Genomic DNA, 21,252 nt, shown 5'->3' with positions numbered 1-21,252 from the left:
CCTTGACATAAAAGCATTTTCTTTAATTTTTTAATAGGACTGTATTTAACAGTCTGTTTGTATGAACAATTGTATCACAAAAAATGTATTCTTAGCATTTAAATCTACCTTCTTGATGGAGACAACAGCTTCCTGTGTCTCCATATCTGTAGTGACTTTGAAGAGCTCCCCTCCATCTGTGATCAGATAGCTCATGTCTGTGTTCTCTCCCATGTCTGCATCTGTGGCAATGACGCGTCCAACTGGTGTCCCGACAGCAGCCCCCTCTGACACGGAAAACTGGTACATTTCTGGTAAATAAAGTATGTGGCCCAAGGGTAGAAAATATAGAGGCAGTTAAACCAAGATCCAGATTTTTGGTGTACAAAACAACACAAAAGAAAGATGAGATCCAAAAGTAACACAGAAATGAGAAAAACACTAGTGGAGGAAAGATAGGGAAAGATAGATGGATAGCCATAGGTAGAAAAGGGCTGAGGGAAGAAAATCGCTGAAGAGATGGATAGGAAATAGACAGAGAAAAGTGGGAAGAGGAAGTAGATGAGATATCATTAAAGATAAAGTAAAGCACTGTTAAAGAAGGGAAGAAATGGCAAACAGGGGTTAGAGTGCCAATGAAAAGTTATAAAGGAAAGGACTGAAAAAGGTAGACTTCATGCAGTTATTAGTGAGCATTCACATACATTAACATTATTATTCTCACATTTGCTATGAAAGCATAGCGCTATATTAACAGTTCCACTAGCCCTAGCCCTCTACCTATTAGAATTAACCCTAGTGTTACATCATATCATTTGACCAATATCATATAATCTGCAATTTAAACCATCTTTAACTAAGAATAAAAACTTGTCGCCATACTCACATTGTCAGCTGTGACTCTAAAGACTAGACCAAAATGAATGAGATCTATCACAGATTATTGTAAAATACTGCAAGAATAAAACAAACAAAAAATAAACGAAAAAGTTATTCGCCAAAATATATGTGTCATATATCTCATATACACATCATATCTCATCCTCCTTATTTATGAAGCTGCATTCAGATTCTATTTCTTCACTATATTGTAGAGTCGAGGAACTTTAATCCTACAGGGTTTATCCCTCTGACTGGGTAAATATGATTTACTGAGATGAAAAAAAAGATTTATACAGGAATAAGAAAAAGGTGTGTGGAGACATATCAAATACAATCAAACAGACTGTCAGATACTGCATCTGTAGCTTTTACAAAAGTAATACTGTTGTGGGTTACAGCATTAGTTTAAATCCAAAGAAGCAGAATGAAGAAAGAGCTAAAAAAAAAAAAAAAAGACAAGAAGGGAATGCACTACTTTACTCAGACATGCAATCATACGTCAGTTAGGACTGTTACAATATACCAATTATTTGCACATTGGTACATTTATTTTAAAGACCAATGTATGCTGTATGGACATTTTGGTTTGCTCTAAAGAAGACTATTACTCAACTGAATTAAGTGTGTTTTTGTGTTTAAGAGAGAGAAAATATTTTTAGCCACATTAAACTTTACTTTTTAAATATATTTTGTTGAGTAAATTGAGCATCAAAGACATTCAGCTGAAAAAGAACCCGTCCATAACATTACAATGTACAGTCTATCAATATATAGAGCTATTTTTAATGTATGGGAGGATGCAGGCCGTCTATTCTACTGCATATTTTTAGTGGCTTTTAGGTTGTATACAATTTTCTTGTATGTTGTTGTAATTTGTGCCTTGGCTTTCATTTTCTTCACCCACATTGCCAGTCATTAGCTTCTCTTTATCTCTGTCTCATTATCTTTTTTTTCTAAAGTGGGAGAATGCACAGGATACACTCACTCTGTGGAAAGCGTGGTGGGTTGTCATTAACGTCCGTGATCACTATGGTCACTGTGGTGGAGCCAGAGAGACCACCCATTTGTCCTGCCATGTCTGTTGCCTTGACGACCAACTCGTAACGATCCTGTGTCTCACGATCCAAATCTGCCACTGCTGTCATGATGATTCCTAATGATTGAGAGATAGAAGTGAGTTTAAGGGAGAGTGGCAGAAAGAGGAAGAGTAGTTAGCAAGTGACACCACTGGAAGCGTTGCATTAGTGGTTAGCTCTTGTGCATTAAACCAATTATATTTCCTCTCAGTCTGAGAATCAACTTGTGATAAGTACTGCATTATGGAGGCAAAAGTACAATGCGTTCCATTTCTCTTCTACCAACAGAATGGATGGGAGAGACCATGTTGTACTGGTGACTCTTCACATACACCATTTTATGGCTTAGCTGTATTAAGATGAATAATATATGGAGGGACAATGAAGGCATGACACAGCTTTCCTGAACTGCACAGTTTCCAGTGCTTGGGAAACCATGTTTTGTAGCAGTAACAGCAGAAGTATTACATAAGTTAAAATCGCAAATTCTGGCTTACACCAGAAGAAAAACGACAAAGAAGTGACAAATATTTGTTTATAATTCATAACAAAAAAATCCTAACCAGTGTTTATTAAATGGCTATTTTAGACAACAGTTAATAGTGACTGTGTGAATTTAATAGCACGGTGTGAAAGACTCTGTTATATATATATATATATATATATATATATATATATATATAACACATGGTCTGTTTAAAAAGAGACACTCTCCTTATTGGCCCAGCATTAGCCATATCAGTAGCTCTCTGCTTTACTCTGCAGCAGTAATATAATTCCACGTTACCCCTTGGGATTTTTCGCATCAGAATCTATAGATATATTTCTCGGTCTTGGTGTGCTGTCTCACTCCCAAAGGGTTGCATTGTGTTGGGTATACAACTCACAGATTCCAGTCACATTTAGCCTTGGGACCTGTTCTATGAGTAACCAAAATACAGTACATGCAGCAATAGAGTTAGGGCTGGAGACAGATGACATGCTCCTCTTTTATCCAACAAAGCCAGAGGGGATGCATCTAAATTAGGGCTGTCGAAAGTAAAGCCACAATCTCTAACAAGTATACAGCAGTGGTGCTCCAACTTCATGGTATAGAAACTATATATGCAGATGAATCTACATGGTCTTTATTTATCAAAGAAGTAAAAAAAAAACTCTATGCACTTCATACTCCAGAGCGTATCACCCCCCCTTAAGATTAAACACTGTAACTGGATGACCGGAATGTGTACACCAACTGTGAAATGGAGCTTCAGTGATTCATTGCATTAACATAATAAATAAATAAATAAATAATATAATCAAGTCTCCCCACTTCATGGATTCTAAAAAAAGATGACTTATACCTGTCACCTCTTCATTCCTTCTGCTACTTTGTGGCTTTAAAAACTGGTGATGCACACATAGTGCTGTTTTCACATTTTTACCACAGGTGCCATTGCACTCTACTTATTCACTTTTGGCAGTTGCATTCATAGACAGCACCTGTGTTGCTTTTATTTCCTTTTTATTTTGAGCCTTGAAAATAAAGAAGCCCCGTTTGAGAGAGTACAGATATAAGCTTGAATGACATCTAGAAGCACAAAGGCATACTCAGTGCCCAATGGCACTCTACACTTCACTTCATGTTGTGCTTAATTGATAGTTATGAACCATATGCATAATTAAGTAAAAACAGTTTTTTTTCAGTATTGTTACAATTTAGTTAGCAGAAAATCTTATTTCATCATTTTCATAACTTATTGGGATTTATATTGCAGTTTTGGCTGATGTATACCATCGCAAGTTTACTGTTGTTATTGATGCTTCTTGGTAAAATTTAATAGCATATAAAGATATAGAATTCTTAATGGGTGAGAAAATCTAGATATTTATTTTTTATAATATAATGATCCACTGTGCTTGTAAAGGGGAGATTAAATAGTATGGTTTAAACATTTTAAAACAGCTAAAAGGACAGTACTTGGATAATCAAAAAACATCTTCAGGCAATTTCAGCTTTACCAAAGCAACAGAAAAAAAACAGTGACTTGTTATTGAGTTTGTTGTCAAGGTGAGTGAGAGTGATATTAATGAGGTAGATTTCACAGCTGTTTTGTCTCCTCTTTATTTTGACCTTCTTGACTCACACCTATTAGGTTAGCCTGTTTGCCTACAAGATAGGGAGAGAGGTAGGTGGAATAGAGGTCATGAGGCAGAAGCTGGAATGAACCACCTAGTCTCCTGACTAGTCCCACCAAGGCAGAGCCATTTATCATCCAGGTGCCTGGGCTGACCGAATCAAATTGGTGGAGACCAAAAAGGAATCATTAAAACCTTAGTGCTTTTCCCTGGAGAGGAAATCCCTCCCAACAGGCTTTTTCCTGCAGTCCTGAAAGATTGTGGGGTAGGCCATACTGTTTCTATAGGCTCTACACCAGTAAGATCCTCCTTACTTAAATCTATATCCTATACACACACACTTGTATATATATATATATATATATATATATATATATATATATATATATATATATATATATATATATATATATATATATATATACATACATATATACACATACAAGTGTGTGTTTTGACATATTTTAATTGATTTGGCCATTATGGTCTCTTCAGATTTCCTAAAATATTGATGAAAGAAAATGGAGAAAGAAAAAATAGAAAGAAAGGGAAAAATTAAGGTTAATTGAGTGTTGTATGTGTCCTCTTACCTTTGTTTTTATCAACAGTGAAAAACTTTTCTCCATCCAGTACACTGTACACCACTCTGGCACTGCTGCCATATGTTGGGTCATCAGCATCAGATGCAGTAACCTTCATGACAGACGTTCCTTTTGAAAAGAAAAAGCAGTTAAAGGAAAGAAATCAAACTTTTAAGGTTATACTACAATCCTAAAATGCAAATTTGAGCCTGACTCAAGGATGTCAGTGTTTTTTTTATGAAACTGCTGCCTGTTCTGTCTTTGTGAGGACAAAATTAACAGACTGAAATGATAATTAATGTAAGGGGTTTGTTATTATTTTGGCCAGTATGTTGTAGAACCACAGTAAAAAATACAAAATTTAGAACTGACAGACAAAGCAATCTGACAGCAATCTATGCTCTCAAAAGACAACACCAAACATTCATTAAGGAATGAGGAATAATAAATATATTTTTTATTTATCATTAGGAATATACATTCAGAGGTATGTCAGTATTCTTATAATCGTCTTTGTCTTCAGGTCTCAAATATGCCAACAGTACCACAAAATGTAACACATAAATATTTTCTAAAATTAAAAATAACAATGTAAGTAGGCTTAGTTTATGTGTGTTTGGGTGTCTTTTGATTAATGTATACCCTGAGTGTGCCTGCTGGCAAACTCTTCTGAAAACTACACACCTTCAAGGGCTTTTTTCTATTTGCATTTGAGCTACCAATATACATGCTAATTGATGAAATAGTCATGTGGAGCTTAGGACACACAACTGCAACCACCACAACAATATTGATGATATTGTAATCAGAGCTGTTTGTTTGGTTTTAATCTGGGGGTTTAATGATTTTTTTTTCCAGGAGCCCAGCATGAGTAGAGGTCTCTTTTTTTTCCTCTTGTACTTTCCCATTGTAGTGTATATTTCAGTGTTTTTTCTGTAACGCTACTGATCTCCGACCTGTATCCCCATGTGATGTCTGTGTTGTGTGTGTAAGGTCGGGGGGGGGGGTCCCATTTCACTGCAGGGCAACCTGCATGTGGCGAATACAGCCTTGATTGATTGATTGATTGATTGATTGATTGATTGATTGAAATAATACTGGGGGCTCTAAAAGTGGGAGAAGGCAACTGCAATTTAATGTCTAAATTGCACTTTAATGATATTATACAATGTGTCGCACAGAAAGAGCAGTGGAGCAATTTCATTGTAGCTCTTCACACACATAGTATCTGGTTTTTGCAGTCTTGCAATCTTGTTTCAGCTTCTTCATTTCTCACAATATGACTTTTTTTCTATGTTGATGCCTAGGGTAATACGTTGAGAGGAAATGTGAAGAAAATTCCACTTTGATGAGTCAACATTGTATTTTATTGCCACTATTTCGTGGATGTAATAAAGCCTAAGTTGCGCTCCATGTTTTGTTACATTTTTAGAACTAACTACTGAATTACTACCTCTACACTGGAGTTATTTCTAATTCCAGTAACACTGGGGGTATAGTAGCTTGTTTGATTTTTTAAGGACCTTGTTATGAAAAAGTTAGGAACATATTTAAGGTTATCCTACCATTTTCTTAACCACTTGGGTCCTAGTCACAAAAGCCTATAGACATCTGAGGCTGGTTTACATTGCACTTTTTCAAGTTTGAGTACCACTTAGTAAGTGGGTAGTGAGTGTTTGTAGACATGCCAAACTATGGGAAACCATTTGAATTTGCTAGCAATCAAAGAAATCACAAGCAGGCTTTTAATGAAGTAGCCTTTTTGTGACTGCCAGCAACCACTCACCAACCAGATGGGGAATACACACTTTTCTCTAGCAACCAGATGTTATCAACCAGTCTGTGTGGCTGATGCTGAAGCAGTTAAGAAAATGGATGGGAAACCTTAACTGTGTTCCCAACTGTTAATGCCTGAGCTTCTATCCAATTTGGTGTAACAGGGTGCTGGGGGTGCCAGGTGCCATAGAGTGTTTGAAGGGCTAACTCAGACAAAAAAACTAAACATTCATACCTATAGCCAGTTTAGAGCGTGTACGTCATTGGATTGTGCTGAGAAGCCAGGGAATGTGGAGGGAAGCCCACGGAGGCACAGGGGGAACATGCAAATTCCACAACGAAAGGCCCCAGCTGGATTTGAGCCCAGAACTTTCTTGCTGTGATTTGACAGTGCACCAGACTGCACCGCCGTTAATGTAGTTAAGGTTGTGAGCACAGCAATTCATCAGTGTGGGAGACTTAAAAGCATGTGTGTGTGAGTACCTGCAAACACCTGTGTCTGTGTTCATGCATACTTGTCTGCGATTATTTTTGGAAGAGTTGAGTTAATGCATTCAGATATTACAGCACCCACTAGCTGTTTCACCTCCATGCCCATAATTTTCCAAACAAATTTTTTGATGTTTCAAATTATCTTTTCACAACACCAAGGCTCAAAGTTGTTATTCATACAGAGGTTGCACACACAGATGAAAGGGAACATGAAGCTGTAGAATCAACATTGTATCATCAAAGCCTGTTAGAAGCTAAAGTAATCTACAACAAACAATTACATATGATTATGAGGCACTTAGACAGAGAATACAAAGAATAAAGTCATTTCCACATGAAATGTTAAATTTGGAATTTGTGGAGCAATGGTGTTTAAGTCATTATTTTCCACTGGGTGTAGTATACTTGTCAACAGTGTGCACAAACAAGCCTCTGGCAGCACAAACGCAGACGTAGCTCTACATTTAGTAGCACATTTTAGTTAAAACTCCACCTAAAGCCTACACAACTTTAGGCTTCCTAATTTTTAGGTTAGGAAACAGCTGCATACTTGTCTCTAGGATGTGAGTACATTTTTTTCTCTGTCTAAAAATATATTCACTTCCAGGCAAATGGAAGATAAAAAGAGATTCCTAGGCACCACAGGTCCTCATGAACAAGGAGTCAGTCTTTGTCTCCATCCCTCTGGAGAATGCTTTAGGTAATTACTGACAGCTGGTGTTGTCCACTAAAGGTCACCACTGTAGCCTTTCTGAGAGCCCTGTCATGCTACTGTCCAGCTACATAATGACCGTATGCTAATGATGCTAATGAGCGGGAAGTGTCAGAGCACTGTTTGTTTCCTGTCATCCAATAGAACTCCTAAGGGGAGAAGCAGGAGGGAGAGGCCAGATTACCATTAAAGCCACCCAGCCATTAAATCAGATGGCTCGGATCACTATTCTATCACTGTCACCTATGGTACTCCTGCCAGCTTGCATGCAAAACTACACCTATCATATGAGGCATCACCCTCTCCTCTGCAAATGTAGTGAAACAAAGCTATTGCATAGCCACTATGAAATATTTTAGGAAACAACTGGTGTAAGATGGGAATGAACAAGGACATTCAAATATGTGCAATGCCACAGAATCATGAATTCTGGTACTGTCAACATCCTTGTGAGGATATTAGTGAAATCCTGCAGCTTCCAGTGAATTCAGTGTACTGCATATCAACTAGGTTTGAATGAATTTTTAAATTCGTATTCTGAGTTGTATCATCCAGTTATTACCTGTCCCATATATGCAAAATAAGCACCAGTCTCAAAAGATCAAGATATGCTCTGTTCCAGTTGGGGGATGAGTGAGATACCATTCTTATCACATTAAAACATAAGACTTCACAGAGGCTAGGCATTTTCATTACTGGCAACAGGCAGGGGTTTGTTAATTTTTCCTACCTGGTTGGCTCCACTGCTGAAACTCCAACAAAACCATGTTTTGTCCATAGGATTACTCTCTTATCTTAATATTCCCCAGGTAACAATCAGTTTGATGCTCAGCTGTTTCTGGATACTGCCTGGCAGCAACATCAGATGGTTTGGAAGAACTATATAAATGCAAATGCTTCTTTACTGTGTTTATATTAAAAAGAGAAGTGAAGCAGCAAGTTTGGCACTTGAGTTCTTGTTAAAGTTCTGACTTGCTTCAGTGTTTTCAGCGGGATGTCATTACCTACAGTATGTTGTCGTCATTGGTGACACTTAAGCAGATCTGAATGTTGATATACTTGTATGGAGTCAATAAAAATAATGAAATGTAATGCACATAACAGTAACGGGAGAAGTATAGTATGTCTAATGGAGAAAGGTCACAATATTCAATGTCTAACGCCTTCTTCTGCCAATAAAAACATTATTAAATAAACTGCCAAAATATACAGGTCCATATATTTTTTGCAAAAAATTGTTTTTGTTTTTGCTGTGTTCAAAAAAATCTACCTCAAATTTTTAATCTCTCTATACAATGTTACTAATGGTGATTCCAACTGGTTGAATGAAATGAAGTATTTTTCCCAGTTTAAATAGCATCTTAGCATTTAAATACAAAACATTTAACTAGCACTGTTAAATTATGCTATATTCTTATACCATGGTATAGAAAATTTGGCTTTTACCCATTTCACCCTCATCACTGTCTGGTGTTATTATAAATAAAACAACACTAACAGAGTTGATCAAGATTTCAGTGCCTACACTAAATAAATATGTAGGGCTACTTTTTTTCCTCCCCTGCCTCCAAGTGATGCTGAAAAACCACTTCACACATTCATTACTTCTCACCTGGATGATTGAAATTCATTATTGTCAGGTTGTTATTTAAACTGGGAAAAATATATTTTATTTTATTTTTTTTTACATTATTTACATTTGATCTTTTACATTGTATATAATGTCTATTGATTTTATTGTTTATTTTAATATTTTAATATTTGTGTACAGCGCTTTGTGATTGCCTGTCTGCGAAAAGCGCTTAATAAATAAAGTTTACTTACTTACTTACTTTACTTGTTCTAAAAGTTCCTGAAAAGACCACCATTCAATCTAAAAGGCTGCAATGAGGCTACTAACGGGGACAAGAAAGAGAGATCATATGTTTTGAAATCCATCTTAAAAATCAGGCCACATCATGTCTTAAAGACATCATAGTACCATATTAAGCTAATAGAGCACTTCTCTCTCAGGCTGCAGGATTACACCAGTCAGCAATAAAATTATGACCAGCAGCCTAATATTGTATTGGTTCCCCTTTTGCTTTCAAAACAGACCTGACCCATCAAGACATGGACTCTACTAGACCCCTGACCCATGCTGTGGTATGTGGTATGTACCAAGATGTTAGCAACTAGGGCTGCCACAAACGATTATTTTGATAGTCGACTAGTCACCGATTATTTTTGCGATTAGTCGACTAATCAGATCATCATCCATTGGAGGTACAGCGTACAGCTTATTGGACCAGCAGCATCTGGTCTTATATAACTATCATTAGCTTACAGCTTGAAGTGTTTGTGCTAACTAAAAATAAAGACAAGATGGTAGTTTATTAATTTTTAATGAAATTTGCAGATTGTTTCGGTGAAGTTTAATAAACTCCTTGCTTTCTAAAATATAACAGGACACCGGAGTATATTCTCCAGCTTCTGATAATCAGCTGTCTGCTTGACAGTTTTAGCTGTGCAAAAACTATAACTTTAATCTCAGCCAAACCGATTTACTCAGGAACAAATAAAATACTAAAGAAAGCCAAACAATAACATTTTTAAGTTATCCAAGTGACTTATATATATGTTTAACCTGACTAGCGAAAGACGGCGGTGGGTTTGAAAACGATTTGCCGGGAGTCCGGTGTTCTCACGGCTCTAGTTAGCCTTGCCCCCGCCTAGCTAACGAGCTAGTGGGTAACAGACGTCTCCGAAAACGTCGGAGCGCTTTTGAAAATACGTGGTGTCTTGATAAACTGAGCAGATATTTGAGGTTTACACAGCTACATTCTCGCCTGAAAATATGTTAAAGGTTTATTTTGTGACCCAGAAAGAATAATAAGAGTAAAGTTAAAACTAACTAGCTGCCGCCATTGTTGACAGCTGCGCTATGAATTCTGGGACACAGCTTCTTCTTCTTCGGGGTTTAATGGCAGCTGGCATCCTTGTACATGCAGTGCTGCCATCTTCTGTTTCAGTCCGTTATTACACTCTTAAATCCTACTACTCATTCCTGCGTCCTTTGTGATCTTGCAAAGCTTCAAACGATGCGTCGACTATTAAATTAGTCGTCGACGATTTTAATAGTCGACATAATCGTGACTAGTCGACTAATCGTGGCAGCCCTATTAGCAACAGATCCTTTAATCCTATAGGTTGCCAGGTGAAGCTTCACTGGCAACACCTCAAACTCATTGTTGTTATCCTCAAACCAATCCTCAACCTGAACCACTTTTCCTTTGTGGCAAAGTGCATTATTGTGCTGAAAGAGACCACAGCCATCAAGGAATACTGTTTCCATGAGAAGGTTTACATGTTCTGTAAAGCTTAGGTAGATAGTACATATCGAAGTAAAATCCACATGGATGGCAGGACTCCAGGCTTCCTAGCAGAACATTGCCCAAAGTATCACAGTGCCTCTGCTGAGGGCCTGCCTTCTTCCAATAATGTATGTTGATGCCAGGTGTTGTACAGATAAGCTACACAGACAGACCCAGATATGCATGTAATGTCAATAAACAAAAAATATTCATTAGACTAGGCTACCTTCTTCCACCATAGAAGAAACTGCTGGTGTGAATGGGTGAATGAGGGAAGTTGTGTAAAGCACTTTGAGTGCTCAGATAGAGTAGAAAAATGATATATAACAATCTGTCCATTTACCATCTTATGGTCCAGTTCTGATGCTCACGTGACCATTGTTGGTGTTTTCAGCAGCAGACAGGGATCATGATGTCCACCCTAACTGGTCTGCGGACATGCAGCCCATCCACTGAACTACTTTTTGATACATACTGACCCTGCAGTCCCCCCACAAGACCTGCATTTTTGAAGATTCTCTGGCCCAGTCGTCTATCCATCACATTGCTTGCCTATTTTTCCTGCTTGTACCACATCAACTTTGAGGACAAAATGTCCACTTGCTCCCTAATATATCCCACCCACTAACAGTACCATAATGAAGAGATAATTAGTCTTGTTCACTTCTCCTGCCAGTGGTCATAACGTTCTGTCTGATTGGTGTACTTGTGGTTCCTAGAGGTTCTAAAAGTAGAATTGGAGCCAGAGGCTTCAGCTATCAGGCTTCTCTTCTGTGGAACTAGGTCCCAGTCTGGATTCGGGAGAGAGACACCCTCACTTTCTCTTTCCCCCAGTCTGTATTTTGTGTTGTCTCGAGGGTTCTGTCCTTTTCATTTCTTGTCTCTTTTCCCTCAACCCCAGTAGGTTTCTTCCTATGGAAAAATTCTGACCATTGAAAAATTATTCCTCGCAGGGAGTCTCTTGATTGTTGGGGTTTTCTCCTGAGTACTGTAGATGAGATCACTATTTTTGTGATTTGCTGCTATATAAATAAACCAGAATTCAACTAAAAAATAAGCTAAAATAACTGAAGTAACCTGAATTTGATTCAGCTGAACTGAACTGTAAGGACTAATTTGGTTATGGCTTAGCAAATTGTAAAGTTGCTGTTTTAATAATGTCCACATTCAACAATGTTTAACTATGATTTGCACTGTGACTTGCCTGACCATGGAGAATTAGACAGGGCTACAACATTTCACTGCTGAGCAGCTAATGAGGATATAGCTTTGTTATTCATTTAAGCCTCTAGCAGAATGGGTAAGCAATTAGAGTTGGATGGCAGCCATTTATTACACATTATTTCCCATCTTTATTCAAAAGTTAATAAATCTCTAATTCTATTGTTGTCTTTTTTAAAGTACTTAATGCCCTACAGGGTAGGAGGGATTAATAGCTAAGTCTATTAAGTTAACTGTTACAATATTTACTGTAACTAGTATTTTAGGAATGCATCCTCTCTATTTAAAAGGCCTTGAAAGACTTCTGATGAAAAAAAAAAAGATTCAATTCAATCTGTATTGCAAATATTACTTTAGCGGTGAAAATTATTCATCATATATAATGTAAATAATATTCAGAGGAAAACTAACCCCCGACCGTGTGTTAGTATCGAGGAGGATTGTGGCACAGAGAATACAGTGGAGGGTGGGTGACGATAGCTATATTGTTAGATTTATGCATTAGTTTGGTTTAATGGTATCAACACAGCCTGTCGGAATTGCTTCCCACACCATTTCAGCACTCTTGGAGAGATGGTTCAATTACTGTGAGGGAAGTTGGCGAAGTGAGCCACGTGTGAGACACCAGACTGACAGCTATTTAAGAAGGGGCCTCATAAAAGAGATTTGTGCCTATCTCAGCTGGTGCTGTACTGGTGCGAGCTTCGGCGGAGTGGTCTAACGGCTGCAGCACTGAGCCTCTTTTCCACTCCTACCCACCTTAATCTGCAGGACTGAGTGCTCCCTGCCCGCATTATGGATCATTTAGTAAAGCCATAAAAGCTGAGGTGTTTTCACATGAAAAGTTATTTCTTCACTACTTCTACTGTGATTCATTCCTCTCTCATCCACATAAATGCCCTAGGAGAGAGGTGGGGAGAGAGTGAGGCAGAGAATGAAGTATAAGGGGAAGAAAAATCTGCCATGTCATAAAAACCAATGACCTGCTTACATTGATCCTCTTCAAGATCTCAACAAGGATTTAGGGATATTTTTCATCTCTTATGACAGAGATTGTAAATCTAGTCTTTGTTAGCCCTTGAACTTGTCTTTCATATTTTACGGGATCATATAATTATTTGTTTCCTGGACAAAACTGTAAGCCATTTTGATCTTAACCTCTCAATAGTTTCCAGCTTTTGTACTGAATTTTAAACAAATAAATAAATAAATATTAAAAAAAAAAACAAAATAAACAATCAAACACAAAATGGCAACTTTGGATCTTACATTAAAAAAATACAAAAATACAGTGCTGACTAGCCTTCCCTTTAAAAGTGGAAAAAGAAAAAAAAATCCTTCAAAGGTATCAAACTGAAGTTACGGATAATTCGGATACTTCCTGTATCCAAACTGAGTGGTGGGGTACATCCTAGTTAAGCAAATGGATGGACAGGTGTATCGGCATTAACACTTTGCTTGCACAAAGTCAGTTCCTTTAGGGAAACTAAAGACAGTTTTCAAGTAACTTTGCTTGATTTTATTTCTAATGAAAAAGTAACACGCTAGTCAATTTCACACTATGATGCCTCATAACCAGTGTTGGGACTAACGCGTTATTAAGTAACGCGTTACAGTAACTACGTTATTATTGTGGTAACGAGCACGGTAACTAGTTATTATGCCAAAACCGGGAACGCGTTACTCGTTACTGGGATTTAGATAGGCTCGTTATTCGTTACTTCGTGTGGTGGCTATCGCAGAGCTTTCACAGATTCAATAACATTAGCAAGTGGTGGAGGCCAGCAGGTGGATGAAGGAAAAGGGAGGCAAGAGGAGAGACCCGAAGCAGCCGCTGGTCCGAGAGTGTCAGGTGAACTGAACTTTCTTATTCTCATTTAAAATGTCTCACTTTTAAAAAAATAATTATCTGAGTCTTACAACAAACGATTGATAGATTGATACATATATACCATCAGAACAGTGTACATCACTGTCACAACAGCGTTTGTTTTCATTCAAAGGCTTTATGATTTTTCCTATAATGGTGGGCCGGTCTCTAGTCAAAATGCCCGGGACGATTTTTTCTCTCGTGGAAATGTGCACATTATTTTTTCCTTTCTATTGGTAGGTGGCACAGTGCACTTGTGGCAAGTAAGCAAGCTAGAAGACTGGCACTCTGGCTGGGTATCAAGTTACGGAAGCAACACATTAACAAGAGAATTCTGAGTAAAACCAAAGTTACTTTCCCTAGTAACTAGTTACTCTGAAAGTAACGAGTAACTTGAAGTAACGGAGTTACTTTTGATAGAAGTAACTAGTAATGTAACTAAGTTACTAATTTAAAGTAACTTACCCAACACTGCTCATAACATACTGAAACACACACTGTTGCCCTCCTCCCCCCACTCCCCCACTCCTGGCTTTACGCATTGCTTTATACAAATAATCACTCACACACACAACCACACACACACACACACACACACAAACACAATTAGATCAGCCAAAATCAATTGTTTCAAACACTGTGGTTAAGCGCATAATGTTGGATGTTACGAGTCATATACATAAAGGTGGCTGACAGACCATATTGATTGTAAGTTGCTCCTGCCTTATCTCATTGCTCTTGTGAAACTGGTGCTCTAAATGTCTCATCTACTGTTAGCATGACAGGCGCGGGAGTCCCTAATGGTAACTGCAGTAATTTGCAGCCTTCTGCACAGCCACTAGGGTGATTATTACTCTAATCCTCTTGTGTACTTACATTACATACAAAGGGAGCAAAAGGATGGGGAAATGTATCTCTAACACCCACTTTGCTGGTATTAAATTGAAACAGAGAGACTAAGGTCAAAAGATGAAGAAGAGAAAGAAAAAGAAAGAAAGACGAGAGGCAGAAGCTGTTGTCTTCCTCACAGAGATACTCCTACTTGCTTTATTTTGTTGCGTCATTTTGTTGCTTCATCACTTTTTTATATTATACCATAGTCTTTATAAATCATTTTACTAAAACAACACTCAGTGTCACAGAAGAGTTTAAAAATGTATGTCAACCGAAATATAGAACTTTATTAACAAGTTTTTTCAGTTTTACTGTTTTATTATCTCCAGTGCTATTCTTTCCTTTATCCACTACAAATACTCTTTAAATGTCAGTCGCTCTGTTCATTGTGTAGGCTACAGTCTAGAATAAGTGATCTATTTTTTGAAGTTGAGGTAGACAGCTTCAAGAAAGGGCCCAAAAAGTACATCTCAAAATGCTTTTTCTTCTTTCTCTACTTCTGACTTTAAATCAGTGTCAGTTTCTATATCTAAATTCAGGCATCTATTAAACACACAGTGTCACACACAGAGATATATCACAGCATATTCTTTACCATGTAACAGTGATAATATCCTCTACCTGGTTAGAGACTCTGGCCGACAGTCTCTAACCAGCTGTACTGCACAGTTTAAATTCTGTCCTCGGGCACTTTGACTTTCCACTAATAAAGATAGCAGAGCAGAAGAGAAAAATATGGGATAGAGAATAAATACGAGAACGTGAAGCGGTAAGCAAGGGGTACGCAAAAGAAATCAAAACAGCTTCTTTTAAAGTAAAAACAAGTCACAAGAATAAAATATTCCAACAACAGCAACTGTTATATCAAAAAGATATAAACATAAAATGCAAAGGCCTTTAATAATTACACAGACAACATACTGTGAAGTGTCGAAATATTTACCAAAGCCTCAGATGATGTCAGTTTAAACTGCATAGCAGTGTCTTAAAGAAAATCTATGTTGGCTAATGGAGTTTGTAGTTTGTCCATTTGTCCATATAAAGGCCCTTCCTTTATATTTTATCTTTAAAAGATACGATCAATTGGGGGTTAACCAATTGATATGCTAATTTAAACTGAGGCTACGGTTGTTTGTATTTGGCACTGCATCAGTTTGGGTAATTAGAGGAAAAGATGAGGGCAGTGGTCACTATCTCTGCTGCTATTAGACTGTTATTTGCCTGCATGTTGTTCTTTTGACACTGCAACATGTCAGTCAGGGCTAGAAGGTTAGAAGCTACAACGATGATGTCATGTTGTGCCACATCTATGCCACTCAGAGATACTGAGTTCCTCTCTAATGGAACCACATCAATCACAGGATTAGCTCTGTGGTAACTTTTCACCCTGTAGTGATTTCACTACTAAGATCTGACCCTCCTCGCCACGTTTCCAACTGACCTTTGTGTGGAAGGGAAAGATGACTATCTCAGTGAGTAAATGGTTTCGCCCCATACAAACGGTGCTTCTTTGTTAGTCAGTTCACATAAAGACAGAAAGAAAAGGATGTCTTAGTATGCATGTTGAAACACGATGTAATACTGATTTCAAATTGGAAAAGGCCTGTCTTTATTACTTCAATATTAGCTGGGCGTGTGAAGCATAAGTATTAGCTTGGGGTGCCACAGCTAATAATGTCTCCACAGTATATGTACTAGATCTAAAAGCTCAATCTATCAACTGCATAAGTGTAGAAGATACAAAACTATACAGCTATGTAGTATTGTCAAAGAGTTGCACCATATTAGTTTAACACTACTTAAGCCTCCATGTCTGTAAAACTTTTCAGTCTTAGCTCAAAGCTATGTACATAAATATTTAAACACTCTCAATGGCTGGGGAATGCAAAGAAAAAAGAGATGGATCCAATCCGGCTATTGATGATGAGGCTTCACAAAACACAAACATTAGCCGATCACACCATCATATGTAAACCACCTTCATAAGCATCATATTAAACTTGATGTATAAAGGTAAATTCCCAGTCCAAAATCCTATTATAACATCGATTACCAGAAGACAAACAATGCCTAAAGCAACACAAGTATTTTCCCACTTCTAACTTTCCAGACTGACACTGAACCTCACTATGTGGGTTTTGCAATATTAATAACACCATTTCCGAGGTAGTTCTCACCTGTCTCAATAAGTTCTTATGTTTTTGTCTCGCTAGCTAGGATTGAAATTAAAATGCAGAATTTAAAAAACAAAAGAAAAGAAAAAAAATCAACAAAAAAAAAACAATAGATAGATTTAACTGGCACCAAATAAAGAATAAAATAAAATAAAATAAATGAAAAATGGAAAAAAATATTATCATTACAAAAGTAGGTAATTATTTTCAAAAGACTATTGCTATGACAACAACATTACAAACATTACAATGCTATATATTCTTTAGGCCAGAGTTCCCCAAAGTGGGGGGCACAGAGCCATTACAGGGGGGGGGGGGGGGGGGGTGGCACGGTATGAATAAAAAAAAAGAAAAAATAAAGAGCGCTTGGACACTGCTAGCATAATGGACAGGTTTTTGACGGGGCTCCCACACAAACGCAAAGCAGAAGATGAAGCATCACCAAATATGTTTCCAAACCAACTTCATTCCAAGCCAAATACTAGAAAATATAATGAAGCATATCTTGCCTTTGGCTTCACCTGCACAAGTGACAAGGTAGGACTCTGCGACAGAATTAGTTTCCCCTGCATTGGGAGCACGCGTTGGGCTGTCCAAATCACGGACAAACAGTATCCCACAGTTGTTTATGTTTCTGAACCCATTTTGTACAGAGAGACACTATTTGAAAAATGTATTGATAGCAGTGTTGAATATTATTACACAGGAAAAATACAATAACACGTAAAATAATTACACCGTGATGCTTTTGCCTTTCTAAATGGAGGGACAGTGCGACTGCGTGTGTATATGTAAGTGTGTAAAACCTGCAGATAGTAAGATTAGCAGTATTTTGTCTATATCCGCCATTGTAGAAATTCATCTCATGTAAACAATAACGTGGCCAACAGCGTCACGTGAAAAGAGGTACATACCCTTGACGTTTCGTGACGAACTCAGTATTCCTCGTCCACACGTAAACGCAAAAACGGAGTTTTCACAAAATCTCACAAAAAAACGCCATTTGCGTGTGGATTATTATTATTATTGCACGCAGTCAGGCTAGCTAGTTCTAACCAATTCCCGTGATTATGCTAGGCTGAGGAACTTGACAAATAGCTCTAGTTTAACTCTGATCTTTCCTTAAAGCCATGCTAGATTGTCTTTCTAGCCAGATGCTACAGCTATAGGTCCAACCAACTTCTTTTGCAAAACCAAGTCCTAACCAACAGGGCATGAGAATGGGGCCTCAGCAGAAAGTTACAGACAGTTTCTTTTCTGCTCTTCAACAGTTGTTTGTATATTGCAGGTCTGCACTTTGGTGGCTAAGGGCAAGAGCACTTGTAAACTAGATGGACAGTACTCACCTCCAATCAAAGGTGACATCACCAGACAGCTGGTGTTTATTGGGCCCTGTTTCCATGTTCTCCACATTCCTGTTTCCAAGATGTCTGTCTCCATCTCTGCCTCCCAAAGTGTATGAAGAGTCACTTAGCATCCTTTGTATCAAGAGCCAAGGCTACTGAAGTCAGTGCATTGGTTGCCTCCTCCAGAATCAAAAAGGGAGCTGCCAGTGTCTGGAACTAGCCCTGAGGAACCACTCAGTAAAATTATGGACGTCTTTCTCATCTAAGACTTTAATTGATGTTATTGTTACAGCATGTAATAGTTATGCCATAACATGTTCTAAGAGTCCTCAAAAAACCAAGTCAAATGGAATCAACAAAGAGTTTTGTGAAAAAGAATCAACTCAAATCTCACATTTTTAGTAAGACAACAAGATTTCACATCTTAAGTCTTGAGCAGGATCAGTGTCATGTATTTTGGTATTTTTGTAATATTTGTAACATTTTTCTTCAACCTTTATGATATTCTTTAGAAAACAACAAATCATAATACAAAATGATTTACGGTTATATTTACCTCTTGATTAGTATCTTAACCTACTATTTTATTTTAAGTACACTCACTAAAAGTTGCTGGTACTTTTAGGAAGGCGCAGGGCTTTTTGCCAAAGATATAATGCATATAATTTTATAATGGAAGGATAGGTACTTAAAATGGACAGACCCGTACATCCAATATTACCTTGCAAATGGACGTGAGGCAACATTAGCTTTTAACATTGCAGTTGATTTACATTTATTATAGCTCCACTTTGATTCAGAAAATACAGTGGAGGGTGAGCTATAAAGAGAATGATGACCTGTAAGTTTGTAAGTGAGAAGCCATTAATCAAACTGACCGATAATGTTTAGTTTTAATTTCAAAATACAATAAGTTCTTTATCTGCTTTGGACTTAAAGAACTTAGAAAAAATAAAAAAGTTATTTTTATGTACACTGTGAATATTACAGATCTGGATTACTGTAGGTGTGACAGTACGCAAAATTTTCTACAAAACTGAGCTCAGATGAATGCAGCCCCAAACCAACTCTGCCACATATTCTGCGGTTAGACAGAGTTAATGGTGGTGAACAATCACTGCTAAATGATTTGAGAAATGCAGAATTTTAATATTATTTAACGCGACTCATTGTTGTGCATTTGTAAGGTAGAAAACAAAAAACAAAAAGACAGATGGAAGTTTGACTGTCCTCAACTTGCTAGTAATGCATGCAGCATGAAAAAACAAGACAGGTGGGATGCGACTAGTCGAACAAGCAACTACTCGAACATGTAACTACTCGAACACGGAGACTAGATTTGTAGTTGCAGCCAGGGTCTTCTTGCTGTGTGGTACTGTTCCATTATTGTGGCAAAAATAATGGAATCAGTAAACATGTAAATAGAAAATGCATCGATATTATGGCAGTTAATATAATTACGAACCAAGAAGCATAGTTAGCTCAACTTTTACTGGTTGTGCTGATTCAAATTGATCTTTCACAGTTTATCATCATGAATTGGAGCACACCTGTAGGTTTCCATGCTCCCTTTTCTGTTCCATCATAAACGTATGCATGATTCTATGAACAACATTCAATCGTTCGTACGCAACAAATCTGATTTAAGACAGCAATTTCATTAGACACACATTTTCCACAGGGCAACGTAGAGCTCAGACCTTCATGCTTCATCATCAGCTTCAGTACTTCTAATTATTGCAGTTCTCCTTAACAAATACTGCTCAGTGGGTGAAAAAGGGTTATTTTTAAGAAAGAAAATGCTGAGCATACTAAGTATACTAAGGATAGACAGATAGGCAACCAAATAGGATGCCCTAACAAAAGGGGCGAGGCGAGCATAGAGAGGCTTTAAGACTATGACAAAGACGAGTGCCGGGAGACATGACAGGGGTAAAGATGAATATGCCTCTGGCAGTTGAGTCCTGATTACTTTCTTACTGTTATGGCCTCACGTGTTCCAAGGCAATTTGGCTATATGGCTGAGCATAAAACAGCACAGTGAGCATATCACTGGTGTGGTTAATGCTTGCAACCTGCTTCCATCACAGCATATCAGAAGAGCTGTGTCCAAATTATTTGAAAGTGATGATTCTACTGAGGTTTTGTGCATGTACAATGTTTTTTTTTTTCCACAAAGAAAAAGACAAACAAATTTACAGTAGATGTCAGCACATGTTGAACATGCTCATAGGGCATGACGACAAAATTCCACTGGGAATTCATTAAACAACAGTAACAGAGCAGCAACAAAATAAGAGGATACCTATAAATTCTGAATGATTTTGAGACACATTAACAAACAAAATAAAAACTCAGCGTTTATAAGACAGGTCTTGTTTTTGTTTTCCTGGAAAGGCTAAAAAGTCAATATTTTGTACATCCCACAATGTTAGTACCTTCTCAAATTTCTATATTGCTCTGCCCCACTGTCTTTTGCTCCCAAAACAAAAACAGGCCACAAAAAGCAATAAAAATAGCACAAAACCAGTTTGTGTCATAAAGAAACATTTTCCTAAAACAGCTGGACACTGTAGGTTTTACCAGATTCTACTCAAACCGGTGTAAGATGTTGTTAGGAACTATTTTAAAATGCGGATTAGTAAATTTGTTGATCGAGTGGAAAGTAGGGTTCTACAGAATTATCCAAAATAAAAAGCACTGAAACTATTATAAGATATATCAATATAGCAAATGTTATACTTTTACATTTATAAAAGTATACGTCCAAACTAA

At 37.5% G+C, this 21,252-nt stretch overlaps 1 protein-coding gene across 3 annotated transcripts in view; it reads right to left on the bottom strand.

The window, feature by feature from the left end:
* The window catches only part of cdh22 (cadherin 22), a 200,825-nt gene that overhangs the window by 45,136 nt on the left and 134,437 nt on the right, over positions 1-21,252 (bottom strand). For all 3 annotated transcript variants that reach the window (XM_026166885.1, XM_026166884.1, XM_026166886.1), the window contains 3 exons: positions 4,649-4,768; positions 1,847-2,014; positions 109-290 (listed from right to left, as the gene is read on the bottom strand). In XM_026166885.1, coding sequence (XP_026022670.1) covers positions 109-290; positions 1,847-2,014; positions 4,649-4,768 — 470 coding nt within the window. The remainder of the gene's footprint in view (positions 1-108; positions 291-1,846; positions 2,015-4,648; positions 4,769-21,252) is intronic.

The sequence above is a fragment of the Astatotilapia calliptera genome, chromosome 5 (genome assembly GCF_900246225.1).
Source record: "Astatotilapia calliptera chromosome 5, fAstCal1.2, whole genome shotgun sequence".
NCBI lineage: Eukaryota > Metazoa > Chordata > Actinopteri > Cichliformes > Cichlidae > Astatotilapia > Astatotilapia calliptera.
This window is presented reverse-complemented; position numbering and strand designations above follow the sequence as displayed.